At 60.5% G+C, this 20,688-nt stretch overlaps 1 protein-coding gene and 1 long non-coding RNA gene across 3 annotated transcripts in view; one reads left to right on the plus strand and one right to left on the minus strand.

Annotated features, from left to right (window-relative positions):
* Positions 1-2,869: 2,869 nt before the first annotated feature.
* On the minus strand, positions 2,870-8,107 carry LOC118546106 (uncharacterized). The gene is made up of 4 exons (XR_004922442.2): positions 6,772-8,107; positions 5,257-5,335; positions 4,404-4,777; positions 2,870-3,767 (listed from the first exon to the last, which is right to left on the minus strand). It is a non-coding gene; the product is annotated as an uncharacterized LOC118546106 (long non-coding RNA).
* Positions 6,214-20,688, plus strand: part of OLFM1 (olfactomedin 1) — a 35,588-nt gene continuing 21,113 nt past the window's right edge. The window contains exon 1 of one of the 2 annotated variants that reach the window (XM_036108752.2): positions 6,214-6,459. In XM_036108752.2, the coding sequence (XP_035964645.2) occupies positions 6,364-6,459 (96 nt within the window). In that variant the 5' untranslated portion in view covers positions 6,214-6,363. Of the gene's footprint in view, positions 6,460-18,684; positions 18,929-20,688 lie in introns of those variants that run through there. The other variant, XM_036108742.2, reaches the window with a different exon arrangement.

The following is a 20,688-nucleotide window of genomic DNA, read 5'->3' on the forward strand; positions in this document are numbered from 1 at the left end:
GGGAGAAAGAGACAGAGAATCTCAAGCAGACCCCTTGCTGAGCGAGGGACTTGATCTCACAACTCATATCATGACCTGAGCCAAAATTGAGAGTCAGACGCCTAACTGACTTAGCCACCCAGACAACCTGCTATTTCAGATCTTAAAAACACGAGAAAATATTATTAATATCTTCATGCCAATACATTCAACAGCATTAACAATTTGATAAGAGTATCATTAATAACTTCACACTTATGCATCTGATAAATTCCTTCTCGTTAACAGGACAAATTCTTTGGAAAACACCAGTAGCCAAAATTTGCACTAGAGGAAAGAGAAAGTCTGTGTATCTCTATAGCCGCTTTCTTAAAATGAGTTTTTAAACTAAAAACAAAAGCTCCCCACCAAGAAAATTCAAGGCCCTGATGGTCTCACTGGTAAATTCCATCAAATTGTCAACGAAGAAATAACATCAAATTTCGCAAACTCTTTCAGGTAACAGAGAAAATGGGGAAACTTCCCAACCTGTATGAGGCCAGTATAATCCTGGTACAAAAACAGACACATCACAAGAAAAGCAACAACGGCAACTGGAAAACAATATTCCTCGCGGACTTGGATGCGTATGAACAGCTCAGGGGACCCAGCAGCCTATGGACGGGGATGATCCGTTATGACCAAGTAGGGTTTATCTCAGAATGCAAGGATGGTTTAACATGGGAAAATCAGTTAATGTAACTGACCAATATTAACAGCATCAAGGAGAAAAACCAGATGCTTATTTCAGTAGACACAGGGAAGAGCCTTGGACAGAATTAAATTTCCAATCATAATAAAACTCTCAGCCAACTAAGAATAAAGAGAACCACGAGGACAGCTCTGTGAACCCACGGAAAACTTCTGAGCATGTGAGGCTCTATTTTGGCACCAAAACATCATCCCGTTTTGGGGACAGGAACTGAACTACTGAACTGGGCAAGTGCGTGTGACCAAACAAGGGACGTCAGCCTCTGCGCTCGTGATAAAAACTGGACACCCTGCAAAGCGTATCTTCCCAGGCGCTGACCCAGTGCACCCGGAAACCAGAAGGCGAGAAATGTCATTCTGTCTCCAGTTGTCACTTTTGGAAACAACTTGTGTACATTTCCTAACACTTCCGCACTTTGCTGGCAAAGACCGCTGACTTCTACTCCTCACTGGGACACAATGGGGTGGCTCCCCCAAATCCCAGTTCCGAGACCCCCAAATTGGAGCTTCAGTTCTTATACCAGTGCTTCCCGTTTACTAACATCTATGGTGACATCATCCTCACTGCGGTGAATGCTGTCCCCGTAAGCCTGGGCGCAAGGCAAGGACCCTGCTGTCCCCACGTCCACTTGGCATTTACTGGAGGTCCTGGTCATTGCAAGAGGGACAGCAGAAGAATGAAGTAACTCCGCACCGATCTGAGAGGAAGTAAACCGTCTCTATCCGTGGGTGGAGTTGTGGCTCGAGCTGCCGGGGGAGGGAAGAGGGCCAGAGGCTATGCAGACCCTGCCTGCCCCTCTCCACACGCCCTCTGAGCAAGCACCAAAAGCGATGCTGTGCTGTGCATCCTCCGTCCGGTCCATCCCGGGTGGAGCAGAGGCTCCCTGGTGGATGGCCTCTCTTTAGCCCTTCCCTAGAGACAGAGAGTGGCTCCTGCGTGGCCCCCGGCTCCCCGGCTGGACAAGGAAGAGGGAAGCTGTTGCAAGACAGGGAAGGGGCAGGAGCATCACATCCCCAGGAGGCCCCGCGATTCCGTGACAGACGCGTTTAAGCTCTTAGCACAGGCCAGACACCCCTCAGGCCTAAGGATGCTGTGGCGGCGTGGTCTCTGCTGTCGTGGCCAGCATCTCAGCAGTGACAGGGCACCGAGTCCAGGAGCGAAGCCGGGAGGCCCTGCAGGACCAGCAGCCTTTCCTCCCCAAAGACTTGCAACTGAGGAGGGAAGTCGGCCTTGGGTCGTGGTGAGAGCCTGTCACCGTCACCCCGGGCCCGGTGCCCACACCCCGGGGAGGCCCTCTGTCTGGCCCGCCTGTCACACAGTGGGCTCTGGATCAACACCTGTCATTCCTGGGAGTCAGGAGTCAGTGCAAGCGAGGTCATCGAGGGCCCAGAGAGGCTGGGAAGGAAAGGTGGTGCACTCGGCTCAGCGCCTGGACGAGCGGGAAGCCGGGCAGCCGGCCGGCTCGGAGCACAGGAGGCACCGTGCGTGGGAGCAGCCCCATTTGATAGGAAATTTGCAGAGAGGAGAGGGGAGAGTTAGTGCTGTTGCCTTGGCAACCACTCTGTCACATTGTAATGAGGCTGGCAGGGGAAGGAGGCTTGTCTTAAAGGAGCATGAAGCAAATCGATTTGCCTTCCAGAGGGGTCTCAGCAGGAACTCAGCTCCTTCCCAGCGCTCACTGGCGCGGGTGAGTTCCATCAGGAGGACAGCGAGGGGGAGGTGCCACGAGACCTACCACCCCAGCTGAAGAGCAAAGCTGCGGCCCGTGGCACCACACCCCCTGACCACGTCCTGGCACAGCTCAGGGGCTCCCGGCTGGTGTGAGGGGGCAGGGCAGGCAGGACACTCAGAGCCAGGGCCCGTGCCCACCGCCTCCTGGAGCCACAGCTTGCAGGCTCCTTGTGATTTCCCGGGTGGGAAGGCTGGGGGGGTAAGAAGAAAGACAGGAATCTGCATTGGTCAGCAGAGAGGTTGGTAGTGTCAGCCCAAAAGGGGTGAATCAAAGAAAGGAGCCCAACGGGAGCCTGCTGGTGGCAGGGGGGCGGGCGCCAGGTCCACTTAGATCCAGAACTAGGACCAGATCGCAAGGGTTGTTTTTTTTTTAAGATTTTTTTTATTTATTTATTTGACGGGGGTGGGGGGGTGGAGGGAGATCATAAACAGGGGGAGCAGCAGAGGGAGAGGGAGAAGCAGGCTCCCCGCAGAGCAGGGAACCTGACTCAGGGCTCGATCCCAGGACCCTGAGTTCATGACCTGAGCTGAAGGCAGACGCTTAACCGACTGAGCCACCCAGGCGCCCCTCCCAAGGGGATTTTGATGCAGGACCTGATATAAATAGTATAAACCCTGACAATGTAAAAATAATAGAAGCACTAAAAATAAATGCAGAGCCGGGAGGGGAGGCCAGGGGAAGAGGAAATGAAAATTGCCTGGTCTTTCAAACCAGGACCTGCCCGATGGGGTCAGGATGGCAACTCGGGCTGGAAACGCATCCAGCTCCACAGCTAACGGTCCACAGGGATTTCTCTTTCTCCTGGTTCGCAGGTTCTTCCAGGAGATGGTACTTGTGCAGTGGAGGTAAACGAGCTTCTAGCTCCCAGTGTCTTCTGCTTCTCTTTGGTTTCCCATCCTCTGTCAAGTTCAGGTTCGATCTAATACTTCCAGGCTGCAGAGCATGTGGGGGATGACCTCATCTTTTCACATCGGCGCCAGCTCATCTCTCCCCCTTGTTTCTAGTGGTTGAGCATGTGTGCGCCAGGCACGGTCCCAGGCGTCTCCCACGCCGTGGCCCGCCGGCTGCACCCAGCTGGCAGGAAGGGGCTCGGAGGGCAGGGCCCGGGACGCTGATGTGTCCATGTCGCAGGTTGGGACTTGGAACTTGGTCTTAGGGGACACGGTCTTACACTTCCACGTTCTACTTCCTCTGCGCACCTGCACAGAGAGGTGCCCGCCTGGCCCCCCCGGTGACGACACTGCTTATTCTCGGTAGTAGGCTTCTGTGGTTCTTGCTGTTATGTTCTTCTTTGCATTTTATTTTCTTAAAGCAATACAAAAACAAGTGTATAATTAAAAAAAAAAAACCTGCTTTCCTAAGATATAAGGCACATAGGACACGATTCACCCATTTAAGTGAACAATACAATGGTTTTTGGTATGTTGTTATTTAAAAAATTATGTGCGTGTGTATGTTGACCATAAAATTGTCATGATTTTTTTAAAAGATTTTTTATTTATTTATTTGAGAGAGAGAGTGAGAGAGAGAGAGCACAAGCACGAACAGGGGAGGGGCAGAGGGAGAGGGAGAAGCAGGCTCCGAGCTGAGCAGGAAGCCCCACATGGGGCTCCATCCCAGGACCCTGGGATCATGACCTGAGCCAAAGGTAGATGATCCACTGACTGAGCCACCCACGTGCCCCGAAAATTTTCTTAATTTTTAAGTGCCCAATTCAGTGGCATTGATCACATTCACCATGTTGTGCAGCCATTACCTCTTTCCAGGTCCAGAACTTATTTATCACCCCACACAGACATTCTGTCCTCTGAAAGCATTACTTCCCACCCCGCTCCCCCTGCCCCTGGGGGCCTCTACTCTGCCTCTGTCTCGATGGCCCGACTCCCCTTGGGCCTGGTGGGAGTGGATCCTACAGGGTATGTGCTTCTGGGTCTGGCTTACCTCTCTCGGCACGATGTCCTCCAGGTTCATCCACAAGCCTGTGTCAGAATGCCCTCCCTCTTTAAAGCTGAGTGATATTCCAGCATGCAAACACACTATGTTGTTTATCCACCTTCTGTCGATGGACACCTGAGTTGTTTAGCTTTTTTTGGCCATTGTGGTTAAGGGTGCCATGCACGCGGATGTCCGGACCTCTGTTCCAGACTCAGCTGAAGGGGACACTCAGGCGACAGGCCCGGGGCACTGAAGGCGCTCAGTGAACCCTCAACACCTCCCTCCTGGTCCTTCTGAGTTTACAAAATGTTTGGACGTGTCCTGCGTTTGGTCTTTTCAACAGCTTGCGAGGGCCGGTACCAGCATCATTCATTCCTGTCCTACAGGAGTGGAAGCTCTCAGAGCCACTCCCTGGAAGGGTGGACAAGACCCCGGCCCCCCAGCTCCGCATGCAGCAGCCTTCCCCCCAGCTCCGCATGCAGCCCCTCCCAGCCGTCTCCAGTTGCTGAGGGGCCAGGGGCAATGGGAACACTCAATGAAAGAGGAGGAGGGGTGGAGAAAGAGAGCTCGCATGGCGGCTCCTCTCGCTGCTCGTGGGGCCACCACCCTGCTGGAAGGCAGACCCCAGAGAGCAAGGGCTCCTCCATGGCAGAGCCGCTCAGAGAGCGAAGGCCTGGCGGCCCCACCACCACCTTCTCTTCTCAAGGTGCATGAGCCCAGCTCCTCGCCCTCCGCCCGGAGGGTGCCTCCTCCAGCACCCAGCGGCTTGGGGACAGGCTGGGGGTTGGCATCCCGTCCTGGCTCTGCACCTCCCTGGGTGACATGTTAGTAACCCCCGCCAGGGCTCCCTTTTCCCCACCTGTGATGGGAGAGGGTTGGACCGTCCATATGACGCCTGGCAGCCTTCTTCACAGAGTTTACTTTCCAAGGGCTAAACACTAAACAATGGGACAGAGAAGAGAGACACGTGTTTAACATCTCTTGCCACCTTGCTTCCCAGAAAACAGTTGCTTGAGGACTTTTCTCCCCAGAAAGGGGAGTTTAAATGGGAAATGTGAACCCCAGGACAAGCTTCCCTGGTCTAAGACTTGGATCTCCAGATGGGGGTACGTGTAACAGGACAACGTCTGGTGACAGGAAGGAAGACACAATGCAGACCCCCCGGGGACCCTTTCAGGCCTGTGTGTACCCGCCCCCTCGTGTATGCACACAAACCATGAACACAAGCACAGATCCTCACCCACACACCCTGGATGCGGACAGCAGCCCCAGAACACGTTCTGTTCCCCTTGTGCCCCCACGCTGACCACCCCAGGAGGACAGGAAGAAGGCCTATCTGAGCACCCGATGACCGCTTGCTAGCTCTGCCTGCCACCCCCACTCCCACGCCTGCCTTGAGACCCCCTTCCTGGGTCTGAGCGGCAGTCTATCTCATTAAGCGCTGGCACCTAAGGGCAGTTCAGCTTCTGTCTGGGGACGTCAAGCCTTACCTCCGGGGCGGGGCCGGCAGCCCCTCCCCCGGCGGCTAGTCCCCGCCCCCTCCTGCCATCCCCATCCCAGATCCCTGGGGTCCGGAGCCCCTGCAGCTGCGGCCAGCCAGGATGGACTCCTCTCTCCGAGTTAAATTTCCCCCGCCTTTTTGATGTCACATCCTGTCCCAGCCTGCTTCCCCGCCGCCGCCCTCCCCACTCCCGCGCGTGAGCGTGGCGCGCGGGTCCCTCTGCGCCACCCGGCTGCGTTCCTCGCAAACTTTTGGCACCGCCGCCCAGGCGCGCCGGTGCGGGGGGGGGGGGGGGGGAGCGCAGGAGGAGGGGCGGCGGAGGGCCGCGCCCCGCCCGGGGACAGCGGGGACAGCGCGCAGGACGCGCTCGCCATGCAGAGCGGAGGCTCCGGGTGCTGAAGGCGCGGGGCCAGCAGAGCCGGGAGCGCGTCCGCGTCCACGCAGCGCCGGCACCAGGGCTCCTGCATGCCAGGACGGCGGCCGTGGCAGCGAGACATGCAACCGGCCCGGAAGCTCCTCAGCCTCCTCTTCCTCATCCTGATGGGCACCGAACTCACTCAAGTACGTGCATCCAACGCCATTTTCCTCCCTGCGAGCGAGCGAGCGAGCGAGCGCGGCGTCCGCCCAGCGCACGGGGACCCTGAAGTCGGGGAGCGGCTGGCTCCCAGCTCCCGCCTGGGTGGGGAGGGGGTCCCAGTGCCGCGCACCCCGCTTGGAGGGAGGGGCGCCGGCTGACCCCAGACTGCTGCGTGCCCCCACCTCCCGAACCCCCAGCCCTGGCCCAGCGCAGCTGGGGGGCTGCCCCCTCTCTCGTGGGACCCCCAGCCTCCCACTCCCCTGAGAAGTTCAAAGGGCAGCATGAGGGGCTCCTACCGCTGCTATTGTCGTGGGGGGGGGGGATTCGGAGCAAGGTGTCCAAGCTCCTGGCATTTCCAGAGGTAGATCTAAGTCCCACCCCCCACACCCCTGCTCCAGAGCATCCTGCATCTCTGCCTTTGGGTATAACGCTGCCCTTGGGGCTCCCGAAGCAGGGGGTGTTGGCAACTCTGCCTCGGAGGCCAGACTGGGAAGGGCAGGCAGTGCGTGCGGGGCTGGGTGCATTGTGGACTCAGTGTGGCCTCAGTGTGGCGGCTCGGGGGGTTGTGGCCACACGCGCGGCAGGAAGTGTGAGTGGCGAGCCGCCGTGTGCGTGTGGGGACTGCTGGGCATTTTAAGCGGGCTTGCCATCCCCTGAACAATGTATCAATAGAAAGCCTGTCTCTGGCTGGTATGCTCCATTTTAAAAATCCATTTGGGAGCTGGCAGGTCTGGGAGGAGGAGAAGGGCTGTCTGGGAGCACTGGAATGGGGGTGTTGTTTTGGCACCGGGGTGCTGGGAAGAGGCTGCCAGCTTCAGGAGCCCGGCTGCTCCGGAGTGACATTAAAATGCCCTTTCGATGGTGCCACTGTGCCACGCTCAGAGCTGAGAGACGCTGCAGGTCCAGGAGGTGGACGGGTGGCCCCGTGCCTTGGCCACAAGCCCCAGCTGCCCCCGACTCTCCTTCCCTCCCTCTGTCTCCTTCCATCTCAGGATGAAAGAGGAAAACAAAGAGAGAGGGCAAGAGGTGGATCACAGGAGAGAAGGCAAGAGGTGGATCACAGGAGAGAAGGCTCTGGAACAAGCTTGCCTTGTTCCGCCCTGAAGCCCTTGCCGGCTCCCTGGCTCTGCTCGGGAAGCGCAGCGTGGGGAGGGTTCCGTGCTCCATCTGTCCTCAGAGACCTCTTCCCCGGGGCCCCAGACAGCTGGCTCCCCTGGAGAGGCTCTGCACCGTCTCCCACAGAGAAGTTTTCTTGGAGGCCGGGAGAGCCTGGCCGAGGGGCTTGTGTACTGCGGACGGACAGTGTGCACGTGCGCACACACGCACACTCACACACATGAGCACACACGGGCAGACCGGAGCCGGGCAGCTGACGATTAGCAGCATGTGCCTTATTGAGACGTTCTGGGAAAGAGTGAGTTCTCCGGGGCCCTGGGTGGGGCTGTCCGGAGGGCCCTCCGAGCCTCAGTGGCCTTCTCCATTCCAGGCACCCAGACCACAGATGCTTTTCATCCAGAGGTCTCCTCCTCACATCTTTTTAAAGATCCCCTGTTTTGGAAAGAAACTTTCGGTTCAACTTCAATGGGAAGCTTTGTCTCGGTGGTGAAAGTGTTTGCCTGGCCCTGCTGATGGTTGTGTCCCCCGCCCCCAACGAGGGTCAGCCAGCCCCCACACACGCACCTGCCCCTCCTCCTGCAACCAGGTCCCCCTTCCAGACCCAGGTCAGCTCCCCAGCCCCCACCCCCTGCGCCAGCAAGGGGAATGGTTTTGTTTTCCCGTTTCTGAAGCAGAGCTGTGGGATGTCTCCAGGGACTGTGTCCCTCGGTGCAGCCCGGAGGCATGGCCCCACCCTCGGGGGCCTGCCTCTGAGGTTAGGCTACCAGAGTCGTCTCTGTTGGAGGCCTATTGTCCTGAATTGTGGTGGGATTTTAGAACAAAGGCTCAACCAGCTAAAATCACTTGGATTGTTCCTGTCTAGGAAGGTTCAGAGAGTGGCCACCAGGTCCAGAGATCCCTGCTCCCTGGTGCTGCCCAGGTGGCCCCATTAGGGCTGGGCCAGGGGCCTGTCCCCTTTAGCAGTAACCTCTAAGGTGGGGAGTAGAGTTGGGAGCAGGTGTGGGTCAGGGCTGGGCTGCTCTGAACCTGAGAGCTGCTTGGGGACATCCACACTCAAGAGTCTTGCTTTCTTGATCCCAAAATGATTCAGCCCTGGGAAGCCACACCGCGCAGCCGCATAAGCCAAGCTCCATATGCTTGTGAACACCTAAAATAAGCCAACGGAGAGCCGAGCACTGGAGGCTGAGCCCTGAGGGGTCTGTCTCCCCTGCCCATCCTGTTCCTCACCCACTCTAAGTTGCTCCCACAGCTGCACCCTCCCTTTGGGGACCCTTCCAGAGACCTGCACACAAGGTTCCAGGGCCATCGTGATCGCGGGTCAGCCCGCGTTGAAGTGGGAGCAAGTCAGAAACGCGAGGCTCCTACCTGTGCTTCATCCGCGCGCCTGAGGGATGCAAGCGGCTGGGCAGGCGGGGGAGGGGACGTGGCCGCGCCATCTGTTCTCCCGAGGGCTCGCGTATGATGAGCCACTCAGTCCAGTGCCAGCCAGTGATGGACGGCCTACTACGTGCCAGGCTGGTGGGCCCACGGGAATTCTGTCCTCAGGAAGACGTCTTACTTGGTCTTGTTCTGCGATTTCCAATCTGGTGCTCCACGCTCCTTGAGAAGCATCTTAGGAGTTTCTGTGGGGTGTGGGGGAGCGGACCCCTCTGTCCTGGGGGAGGCTAGGTGCGGGGGAGCTGAGCCCTCTGTCCTGGGGGAGGCTGGGTGCGGGGGACCTGACCCCTCTGTCCTGGGGGAGGCTGGGTGCATGGGAGAGGACCCCTCTGTCCTGGGGGAGGCTGGGTGTGGGGAGAGCTGACCCCTCTGTCCTGGGGGAGGCTGGGTGCGGGGGAGCTGACCCCTCTGTCCTGGGGGAGGCTGGGTGCATGGGAGCTGACCCCTCTGTCCTGGGGGAGGCTGGGTGCATGGGAGAGGACCCCTCTGTCCTGGGGGAGGCTGGGTGCGGGGGAGCTGACCCCTCTGTCCTGAGGGAGGTTGGGTGTGGGGGGAGCTGACCCATCTGTCCTGGGGGAGGCTGGGTGTGGGGGAGCTGACCCCTCTCCCGAGGGAGGCTGGGTGTGGGGGAGCTGACCCCTCTGTCCTGGGGGAGGTTGGATGTGGAGGAGCTGACCCCTCTGTCCAGGGGGAGGCTGGGTGTGGGGAAGCTGACCCCTCTCCTGAGGGAGGCTGGATGTGGGGGAGCTGACCCCTCTGTCCTGGGGGAGGCTGGATGTGGGGGAGCTGACCCCTCTGTCCAGGGGGAGGCTGGGTGCATGGGAGCTGACCCCTCTGTCCTGGGGGAGGCTGGGTGCAAGGGGAGCTGACCCCTCTGTCCTGGGGGAGGCTGGGTGCAAGGGGAGCTGACCCCTCTGTCCTGGGGGAGGCTGGGTGCGAGGTGAGCTGACCCTTCTGCCCTGGGGGAGGCTGGGTGCGAGGTGAGCTGACCCCTCTATCCTAGGGGAGGCTGGGTGTGAGGGGAACTGACCTTTGTCCTGCGGGAGGTGGGACAGCTGGGGCTACATAAGCCCCAGGCCCACCTGGTCCACTAATAGGAGCATGCTGTCTGCATAGGAAGGTGTGAAATGGGTGGGGGCTCTCTAGCAAAGACCTTGACTCAGCTGCCCTTATTTGTACCCCAATCCCACCAGGTGCCATTGGGGTGACCTTGAGAAAAGCTCTTAGCCTCTTAGCATGAACTTCCACCTTTTAAAAACTGGATAACTCTCAAAGATGTCGGCCGCCCCTCACCAGACCCCGTCCTGCTCAGTGGCTACCTCACCCTCCCTATTGCCTGCTGCTCTTGGACGCCTGCTGGTCGGGTTTAGTGCAGTCAGACCTGGGCTCACGGTGCGGAGCGTGTCCGAGCCCTGTGGTCTGGCGTCTGGGCTGACAAGCTTTGTGGGAAGACCTGAGGCTCTGCCGTAATTGTTTGTTTAAGAGGCAGGAGTCTGTGTGAACCCGGGGCTCTGGGGTCGGAGCAGGGGCGAGCTTGGAGAAGGTGATGGGTGAGCCTGCGGTCCTGAGGTTGCTGTTGCGTCCAGCAGTAGCTGGGGCAAGAAGGGGGGAGGAGCAGGGGCGGAGGGGGCTCCCCGCAGAGGCTGAGGAGGAAGGGTGTGTGGAGGAATCTGATTTATTCTAACCGAGAAGCAGAGCTCCTGTCCTTAGGACGCAAGCCCCCCACGGGCACACCCTGATGGGCTTCCAGCTGATGAGCCAAGTGCACTTGAGGGCCAAGAGTCACCATGCTTGTATGGCTGGGCCAGGAGCCTGAGTCCAGATGTGAGCAAAGCTGACTCCCTTGGGGAGGTGTGGGTGGACGGACGTGGATGGATGGACAGCCCGGGTGTCACAGAGCAGACTGCATGGGGCTAGTCCCTCAGAATCCTGCTGGGACCCATCGCTCCCAATCTCTTCTCTCCTGAGATTCTGCCGGACCTGCTCCCCTGAGCAAATTTAACGAGAATAAAACAGCCCAGTTCTGTGACCTGTTGGAGACTAACCTTGGACGGGTGACCCCACTGACCTCCTGTCCACCTGCCCTGGCCCCTGGCCTCCCCCACATCTGCACTGGACACCAGAGTGGTCGTGGTGGTGGGGCTGGGGGCTCAGGAGCACTGTGGTCTTCTCCTAAACCAGTTAGTTCACAATGCAGGGCATCTACTCCTTCTCTGCGGGTGGGTCTGTGGGCCCCTGCCTTAGGGCTGGTCCACCAGAGAGGAGCAGGGAAGGGAGCGTGCTCCATTCCCAGGTGGGCCCGCCTTCGGGGGCGGGGGGGCAGGGAGGTGCTGCGACACCAGGAGGGCGTAAAGCTGTAAATCCTCCTCCCAGGCAGCTGCTTCATCTCTGAGAGCAAATTGCTTCTCATTCCACTGACTTCCGCCTTCCCCAATAAAAAGAAAGGTAATTTTCTGCCTTGGGTTGTATTTATTACTAAAGTTATCAGGCCCTGTAATCAGTATTAACATCACCGTGTAAAGTAATACAAAACTAATTACTAGCTAAACTGAATTAGATACATGGCAACTGCCGGCCAGGCTGACAGGGAGGGGAGCCAATTTTTGGCTCTGAAAGGAGCGCTGCCGATGCCCCTCAGCCTCTAAAAGCCGCAGCCGTAGGGTCCTCGCCACGCCGGGGCCCCTCCCGATGGTCTGGGCGGCTCTGACCGGGGCAGCAGGGCTGGGAAGCGAAGATGCCCGTCCCTTAGCTTTTCAGGCAGCCGCACACACGAGAAACCCGCCGGACCCTCAAGCACAGGGGTAACCCCAGGAAGAAGGGTTACTGCTGCCTAAGCGGCCCCGACTCACGCTGCCCGCCAGGAGCGCCATCTGGCTCCGCGGGGAGCAAGCCCAGCGACCCCGTGCAGCGTCCTCACTGTCCAAGCTCAAGGGGACGTAGCCTGCCTCGCAGCCCAGCGCGTGACAGAGCCCTGGTGCGCCCCCAGGTCTGTCTACCACCTGCGACACCGAGCTCACGTTTCTGTTAAGGTGGAGAGAAAACGTGAGAAGTAGAGGGAAAGACTCAAGGTCACAAGCAGCAGCCAGAAGGGAGGTGCCTGCAGCCGTCGAGCCAGAGCTGCAGACCTCGGCAGAGCCGCACTGGGGCACCCGGTCGGCCGAGTCTCTGGCTGCGGGCCCCATGTTCTGACCTGGACACCCAGCTTTTAGAAGGGGAGCAGCAGAGCACCCGGGGGGGGTCCACGTTGTGGTCTCCGTCCTACCATGAAGGGTGGGCGGCCTCGAGCAAGTCCCCGTCCGGGGGGCATCTGGGAGAATGCACCCAGGCCCCTCATCTCAGTTCTCTGGGGAATAAAAGGAGGGTGCACGGAGGGAGCTCTGCAGCTGCTCACGCGTCCCAGTATGTCTGTGTGTGCTTGCTGGCTGAGTCCGAGAAGCTGGCGAGCACATGCAGATATACTGAGCCAGCGTCGCTAATCACGGACAGGCCCGCAGTCCCAGCACACCATGTGTGGCTCTGGGCATCATTCACGCAGCGCCGGGGGAGGAGGGACCAGACCCTGCTCATGGCTACTTGCAAAGGCCGGCTCCCTCGCCCTCTGGGCCCAGGTTAAATCTTACAACAACACGGCCAGATGACAGAGGGTGAAAGCGCCTTCTTTGCTCTCGGGCAGTGTTTTAAGACGCGAGCTTTCCAATCCGTTTGCTCTCATCTCGGCGACAGGGATTGGTCCTGTGTGCTCCGTATGCAGGGTTTAATGACAGCTACGGTCTGGCGGTCGGGAGGAGAGTGGGCGGCCGGGAGAGCCTGGGGAGAGGTGGGCAGACGCCCCATGTCCAGCCTCCATCCGCATCCAGAGGCGCAGGTTCGTAGAGCTCACTCCCATCCCCAGCGTTAGCGAGCGTGCAAGACGCTCAGGCTGCATGGCAGGGACTTCTCCAGGGTGCAAGATGGCTCTCGCGGTGGCTCTGGAGAGAAAGTTACTCCCGCTTGCTGCAAGGGATGCTTGGGGTGTCTGAGGGTCGAAGAGAGAACAGAGGTGTATTTAAAGATGTTATAAATAGCGTACTCAGCACCACAGGGTATTGGTGTTAAATCTGACAGCAGAGCAGGACTCGGAGCAGAAACGGAGGCAGGCTTTCAGAAACAATCCGCCGCTCTCCGACGTGAGTCCCTGAGCCCCTGCCCTGCCCAGCGCACCAAGGCTCCCGATCCCTGGGCAGCCCAGCCTCCGGGCCTCGTCCTGTGGATGCAGGGGCAGAGTCAGCTGTGAGTGGGGAGTGGGGAGAGGGCGCCGGGGGCATGGCATCGAGGGACTCTATTTCTCTGGAGACAACACACCCTCTGCAGGGCAGCTTTCTGAGGCCGAGTCTGGGCTCAGCGGGGAGAGGGTCCCAATCTGCTGAGGGCAGAGCGTGGGCTCTGGGAGGGAAGAACGTCTGGCCATGCCCAGGTCCCGCTCTGCGCGGGCACTGACTTCCCGGGTGCCTCCTGCATCCGCAGCTGGACCCCAGCGTTGACTCTGAGATGTTTTTATAACTATGTCACATTCTGATCCGTGTCAGGAGCCGTGAATTCGTGTCAGGATCATTGACTGACTCCGTAGAAACCAGTCCGTCCTCCTCCATCAGTTATGGGGAGTTCCCTTAATGGACGGTAGGGAACAGTAACGTTTATGGGACCCCCCTGAAAACCACAAGCTCAGCCCACAGGGCCCTGCAGAGTCATCTCATCCGGGCTCTTCAAAGGGCCGCCCCCAGAAGTGGACCCCATGTCCGATGGGCAACTAAGAGCACATGCAGGCGTGGCCTCCCGGTCTGGACGTGAGCCAGTCTGAGGCAGTGTTTATGAAAGCAGCATGGAACTTTCCAGAGCAGGAGCAGAGGGTGTGGGGCCAACAGGGAGGGGCCACGGGCAACCAGCTCTCTGGATGGACAGAGAATCAGGACTGAGGGCTGGAAGGGGGCATCGTGGCTCAGGGAAGAAGCAGGTCCGGGGATGGCTGTGGGTCAACAGAGCACTGTCCCCTGGGGACTGGAAGAGACGCCGTGAGTCCCAACACCTCAGAGGAGCTTGAGCCTGCGCGGCCGGTGGAAGGAAGTGGCCTGGGAGGAGGTTCGGCACCGGGATGGGCCAGCTCTCTGCAGCTGGGCTAACAACTTCCAACCGCAGTGGCACCCAGGACGACCAAGCATGTCTGGGGCAGGCTCGTAGCAGGCTGGCGGAGCCCCGGCCTGGGTCTTCTGAGCCCCTCTCCGGACATGCTCTCCTGGTGGTCTGGCAGAGAGAAGAGTGCCCTCAGCACAGCGCACGCCTGGCGTTTGCACACGGCCCAGCCCCACAGCGGTGGTGCTGGGAGACCCTCCACCACAGAGGGCCCAGCAAGTGCCCAGGGCTGGGCCAGGAGGAAACCCCTTCAGGAGTGTGTGTGAGGAGCAGTAACCCCGTCCACCGCCGTCCACCCGGGGTAAACCCAGAGGCCGTGGAGGGGGCGGGATAAGGGGATGATGCTTGGATTGGCTGCCCGTGGTGGTCTTCCATGGCTGCTGGGAGAGGGGGTTCAGGTCACCTGTGGGCTCCTCCCAAGGTGCCCGGCTCCAGACCAGACCCTCTCCCCGCGGCAGGGATGTTCTTCCCCAGCAGGAAAGTGAGTGGCCAGGGCACATACAGGCTGGAAGGAGCTGAAGAGCTGTGTGCAGACCCCCCCTTCCTCTCCCATGTCTGTCTTCCCTCTTCCTCCCCCACCCCAGCTGTGTGCAGATAGCTTGAGAAAAATGTGCATGGTTTTTTCACAGCAAAAGAGCATCCAAACTTTGTTCCTTGGGGATGTGCCTATGCTCAGACCTGAGGCTTCAGAGCGCTCACTCGCCCCGTCTGCCCCGTGAGGACGCAGCGAGGAGGCGGGCCCTCCCAGAACGCGACCCCACCATTGCCTTGCTCTCGGACTCCCAGCCTCCATCGCTGTGAGCCTCAGCCTGTGGCTTAGAGGCCACCCGTCGGTGCTGCTTTGTCACACAAGGGGGGCAGACACCATGATATCCGTCGGGCCGAGGGCCACTGCGTTTTTGAGCTTGGTCCTGGGAATGGCAGGCACCCCAGATGACCCTGGACAGGTCTTGTCATCTTTCTGAGCCCGACACAGCAAGAGCATCGCCCAGGGGCGTCCGCAACGATTAAGGGACATCAGGCACCTAGCGTGAGGGTGTCTGGGGCACGGCGCCGGCTCAGTCAGGGTTACGTGGCTATTCCGAGTTGTGAACGTAAGTGAGCCCTTGCTTCAAGGGAAGCTGTGTGGAAATTGGGATTTAAGTTCCTCCTCAGGAACATTTGGGGTTGGCCGAAGCCAAGGATCTTTAATCCAAATGCCTCACTCTTCAACAATTCATAGTTTGCTTTGGGAAATACTGTGTAGCCTTCTAAATCGAATTACACTTGCTTGAGGCTTCTCGGATGACCCTTTCAAATGCATTAAAAGTGGTAGTCTTTCCTACTGACTCATGGATTCCAGTCACTGGAGAGGACTCTGGTTTGGGATTGGATGAGTCGGAGGTGACTTCCCTCCAACCTCCAGCTTGTCAGAGGAGGGGTGCAGGGCAAGGCAGCAGGGGTGCGGGGCAGGGGGCCAGGGATGCAGGGCAGGGGTGCAGGACAGGGGTTCAGGGGAGTAGGGCAGAGTGGCTGGGGTGCAGGCTGCCAGTGGGTCAGGAGGAGGGCCGTACCCACTGCACACCCCTGTTCTGTCTACACATGCCCTCTGGGAGGGAGGGATGTGAAGGGTGCCTCTGTCCACCTCTTTATAAACACCGACAGGAAGGAAGAGGTGGTGAGGAGGGGCTGGGTGTGAGCTGGCTTTGCCCCCGAGTCTTTCTCAAATCCCCGACGTCCCAGGGTCAGCTTCGCTCCCGGGCAGCTGCAGGAACTCCGAGGCACTGTCCACGTGTGGCAAACCCGGTGGGAGTAACCCAGAGCCACACGTGTAAAAGACAGCCTCTCAGCCATGCCTTGGGGGGGGTGCCAGAAACCCTCCCGCTCCCCAGCGTGACTGCGGAGGGGGCCTCACATCCCCAGGCCAGCCCCAGGCTGTGCCCGGGTCAGAGGGAGTCCCGGGCGAGCGAGCGAAGCCGCCCAGCGGTCCTCGGATGGAGCACCAGCTCCACGGTCTCCAACTACCTGGGCTCCGGTTTCTCCGTGGAGGAGCCTGGCCAAGTTGGCGCTCTTCAGATTTAGAGAACCAACTGTAAATCCTTATGGGACATTACTGACATAAAGTGAAATCAGAAGTTCTTCAAAATCAGGAGCTTTTTTTTTTTTTTTTGGTCTAATTCTTTACATCTGCCCATCTGGAGCGTCCTCTCCCTAGAACGTGGCTCTGCTTGGTGGGGATCGTTTTCGTGTCCGGCGATACCTCTTCACATCTGTATGTCTGCGTCACCAGCAGTGGCTCTCACGAGGGGTGGCCGAGGTCTGCGTGGGGGCGCATCCCAGCTCTGCCGCTCACTTAAACCCTGGTCGCTCAGCAGAGGGGCTCCTGAGTAGGTTTTGTCTTGTGCAAAGCAGGATGCTCTTAGTGGTCTCCAAGCTTGCACCTGTGGCAACCGGCCAGTCTTCATAATACCGTGCGGAGAAAAGTGACGATTACTATTACTGAACCCATTTCACAGATGGGGAAACAGGCGGAGAAGGGCTGATGCCCTGGCCAGCGTCTCCCAGCCGGTGGCAGGCCGTCTGCCCGCGTCGGCATTCTCGGTGCTGAGCGGCTCATCGGCGACGCCCCTCTCTGGCCAGGGCGTGTACTCGGTTGCGATGCCGGGGATCTGCTCCCGCGTTGGGGCTGTTTCTGTCCGGGGTTGCACAGCACGCTGTCCCCGCGTCTTGGCCTCGCCCCCGGGTCAGTCTGCCGCACGCTGTACCCCTGTCTCGCACTAGTAGGTAGTAAGCAAGTACCTGCGGCTTCGGGATGGAGGGCCTGAGAGTTGTCGGTTGGGCTGGGTTGGGTTCGATTGAAATTCTTCCCACCAAGTAAGCGGCCACAGTCTGCAGTGGGACTTGAGTGAGTGGTTTGCGCCCTGAATCTGTTCATCGCGTGCTGGCAGAGGAAGGAGGCGGACCGCGGGTAGCCGGGTGGATGCCGCCTCCAGCACCCGCCTCGGGCGACCTGGTGTGACCTGGACTCCACGGGCGGTCCCCAGAGCCTGCAGTACCAGCACACGCTGGGAGATGGCGCCCTTCCCCAACGGTTGGAACTGGCCACCTGCACTCCCTCCCGTTCATCAGGGAAACCAATCAGCAAACCCTTCAGCGGGGTCTCACACCCAACACTCAGGCCAGGACCGCCCTGACTGGAATCAAGTCCCCTCTCTGAAAGGGGACAGAGCAGAGTGAAGCCCCAGGAACATGGTGTCCATCTTTGGTGGGCCCCAGGAAGGCTGGCTCCTTGCGATCTCTGTTCGGGAAGGGAGATTTATTCTCACCCAGGCAGAAGAGAGTGTAGTGAGTGATCTGGGGAATTCTTCTCTTCCCAAATGGCTGGGAAAGCTTAATGGGAGCGACTGGAGGATGTGCCTTTCATCCCCTAGAAGCCTCCTGCAAATGCTAAAGCCCCATTAAGGTGTTCGACCCAGTCAGCCCCGGGCTTCTGGAGAGACTCGCACGTGTCTTGGCGTGACGCTGCAGAGGGCTGGGGACTTGTGCCAGGTTGCCCTGCCCCTCTACCTGGGCACCAGGGCTTGGGACCACCACCCTTGCCCCCCACCTAGGGCCATGCTCCTCATGGGCGGGGCACCTTTTGCTCTCCTGCCCAGATGCCCCAAACCTGCACCCAGCTCCTGCCCTGCAAGCTGGGCCCTGAACCCCTCCTGCATGCACAGACTGCTCCCACCCACACCCAGGAGCCCACACTGGTGGGTGCCGGCAACTGCCGGGAGACTCCTTTCTTCCCAGAGGCATTAGAGCACCTGGCCCCCCCGGCTCCCAGAGAGCCCTCCCCTTTACACCTCTTTCCCTCTCCCCCAGCGCTGGGGCTGGAGACCCCCCTCCCGGCTTCAGGGGGGCGGCAGGGCTGGCCTGGGGAGCGTGGAGCCACCCCCAAGTATGTCCTGGGCAGCCAGGGCTGACCGCGCGCTCCGGTGCGGGTGGTCCCACAGGGCTGCCCAGGCCTGACTCAGCCAGGAGGGAGGGTAGCAGCGGCGTAACCCATCGGGCCAGTCAGGCCGCGAGGCGCACGCGGATTTTAGGACCTGGGGGCGGTGGTCAGCTTTCCTCCCTGAACACCCATCTCAACCCCTTGGCGACTGGGGTTTGCATGCCTCGCTGCCAGCAGCCAGGGGGCGGCGGGGAGCCGGAGCGGAGAGGAAAAATCCACCCATTTCCTGGGCAGATTGCGTCGGCCGCCGCCCGGCCGTGTCCCCGCCTCCCGGCCGCGGCCCCCGCGCGCAGCCCGCGCGGCGCTCAGAGCCGGAGCCGGAGCCCGAGCCGGCGGCGGGGCGCGGGCGCAGGGCGCGGAGGGGCGGCGGCAGCGCGGACACCGGGCGGCAGGCGGCGGGCACTCTCCCCCGGCGCCCGGGGCGGCGCAGCCATGGCCGGGGCGCGCGGGGCGGCGGCGGCGACGGCGGGCGGGCGGCGGCGGGCCGAGGGGGCGCGGGGACTCGGCCGGGCGCCCCTGCCCGCCGCGGTGCCGGCCGCCTGAAGGCTGCCCCGGGGCGCGGAGCTGGCGCCGGCGCGCGCGGGCGCAGGGAGGCGACTCGAGGCGCGATGTCGGTGCCGCTGCTCAAGATCGGGGTTGTGCTGAGCACCATGGCCATGATCACCAACTGGATGTCCCAGACGCTGCCCTCGCTGGTGGGCCTCAACACCACCAAGCTCTCTGCGGCCAGCGGCGGGACGCTCGACCGCAGCACCGGCGTAAGTCCCCGCCGCCGCCCCGCGCGCCCTCCCCGCCTGCTCCCCTCCGACCACGACCCCGGGCTGGGCGGCGCCGAGCAGGGCGCAGGGCCAAGGGCACGGGCAAGGGTCCGCCGCGGCCCCCCCAGTGGGGGGGTGACCCTGTCCCCGTGCTGCCCCGCCCCCCCGCCAGTGGCCCGCCCTGGTCCCCCAGGGGCGCCACCTCCTTCTTTTGCTGGGTTTCCCCCGGGGGGGGGGGGTCAGGGGGCCTCAGGGACTCTGAGGCTTGGAGTCCCCTTCAACTAATAGGAAGTTCCTCACTGACAAGGTCAGGAAACTGAGGCAGGGGACTTGGGGACTTGTCCAAGGTCACTCAGCAGGTAAGGGGTGGGGATGCCGCTGCTCCACCCTGTCGGGGCTGGTCCAGCCAGCGCTCGAACTGAGCCCGCCCTACTTTGTGAAAGCCGGACCGGACTGGACTGCCAGAGTGGACCAGCTGGCAGGCGAGCGAGCTGGTGGCTCCGAGTCCCTGAGCCTCCTTTCCCTGTTCATCCCCGCGCCAGGTCCCTCAGGGTCCCGGAGCCCGAAGGTGCAGTGGCCGGGGCGGGGCCCTGGGAGGCACCTGCTGTGGAGCTGGCCCCCTCTCGGTCCTGTCACCCCTCCGTCCTGCTTCCCAGGTGTCTTTTTCTTCCCTTGTCAAGGCCTTGGGGGAGGGGGCGAGTGGCCAGGGCGCCTGTGGGCAGGGCTGACTCAGATGGTGGCTGGAGCTGCGTGAGCCAGGCTAAGCTGAGCCAGGCTAAGCGGGAAGCACCCCTGAGCGGAGGAGGATGTGAGGAAGGGCCCCAGGCTGGCTCCCTCTGGGGTGGGGGGTGGCGGGCAGGAGGCTCCTCTCCTGCCTGGTTTTGGCTGCCCAGGGCACAGTGCTCTGGGAGGAGGTCTCCACGTGACCCCAACCTAAGACCCTCGTCATGTTCACCCCACCGGGTGTTTCAAGGATGGCACCCAGCGTTGCTTTCGTAATGACTGCGCTCCTGCGTTTGGGTCCTCAGCTTCTGGGGTTGGCAATGAATGAAACGAATGTATAGCTACTATAGATTCTCCTCCCCATCCCCATGCTAAAAATAGCAGGGAGGTGACCTGAGGCGACAGGGCAGGCTGCGGGGGAGGGTCTGTGCTAGGGGAGTGTTTTTGGACAGTAGTGTCCTCCCCGTGTACCGAGTGCTCAGCACCTGAGCTGGGCTGCAAGGTGACAGCAGCCAGGCACAGCCCTGGTTTCTCGGTGTTCCTTGGGCATACCCCAGGACCGAGGTTGGGTGTGACCTGGCCCCACATGGCACCAGAAACTTGGCGACAGCCACCAAATGACTCGTGGGTAGCAGCCCTCGCAGAGTTGGAAGGCTGGTATCTCCTCGGGCAGTCTCTGCCAGGCTTCCTGCGGGACGGCAGCTGGGGCTCGGGGTCGTTGCGGCTCTGGGCTAGCGGGCTGCCGGATCCCGGCTCTTACCACGGGTGTCCATCTCCAAGCGTCAGGGACGGCTTTGCAAGGCTGCGCCAGCCTTATGGGGAGGAGATCTTGTTTCTGAATTACGTGCTGCTGTGAGTCAACCAGGCACTCGCGTTCCGGCCTGACTCCTCGCCGGCTTGCGGCCTCTCCCCCTCCCTGCTACCTGGCCTATCGATTCGGTCAGATGCCAGAACACCAAACATCCCTGGAATTGAAAAATCCCCTGAATTTGAACAAAATTTAGAGTTGTGCCTGTTTGACTTCCTTCTAGCCCCAG

This window comes from Halichoerus grypus, chromosome 14 (genome assembly GCF_964656455.1).
Source record: "Halichoerus grypus chromosome 14, mHalGry1.hap1.1, whole genome shotgun sequence".
Taxonomy (NCBI): domain Eukaryota; kingdom Metazoa; phylum Chordata; class Mammalia; order Carnivora; family Phocidae; genus Halichoerus; species Halichoerus grypus.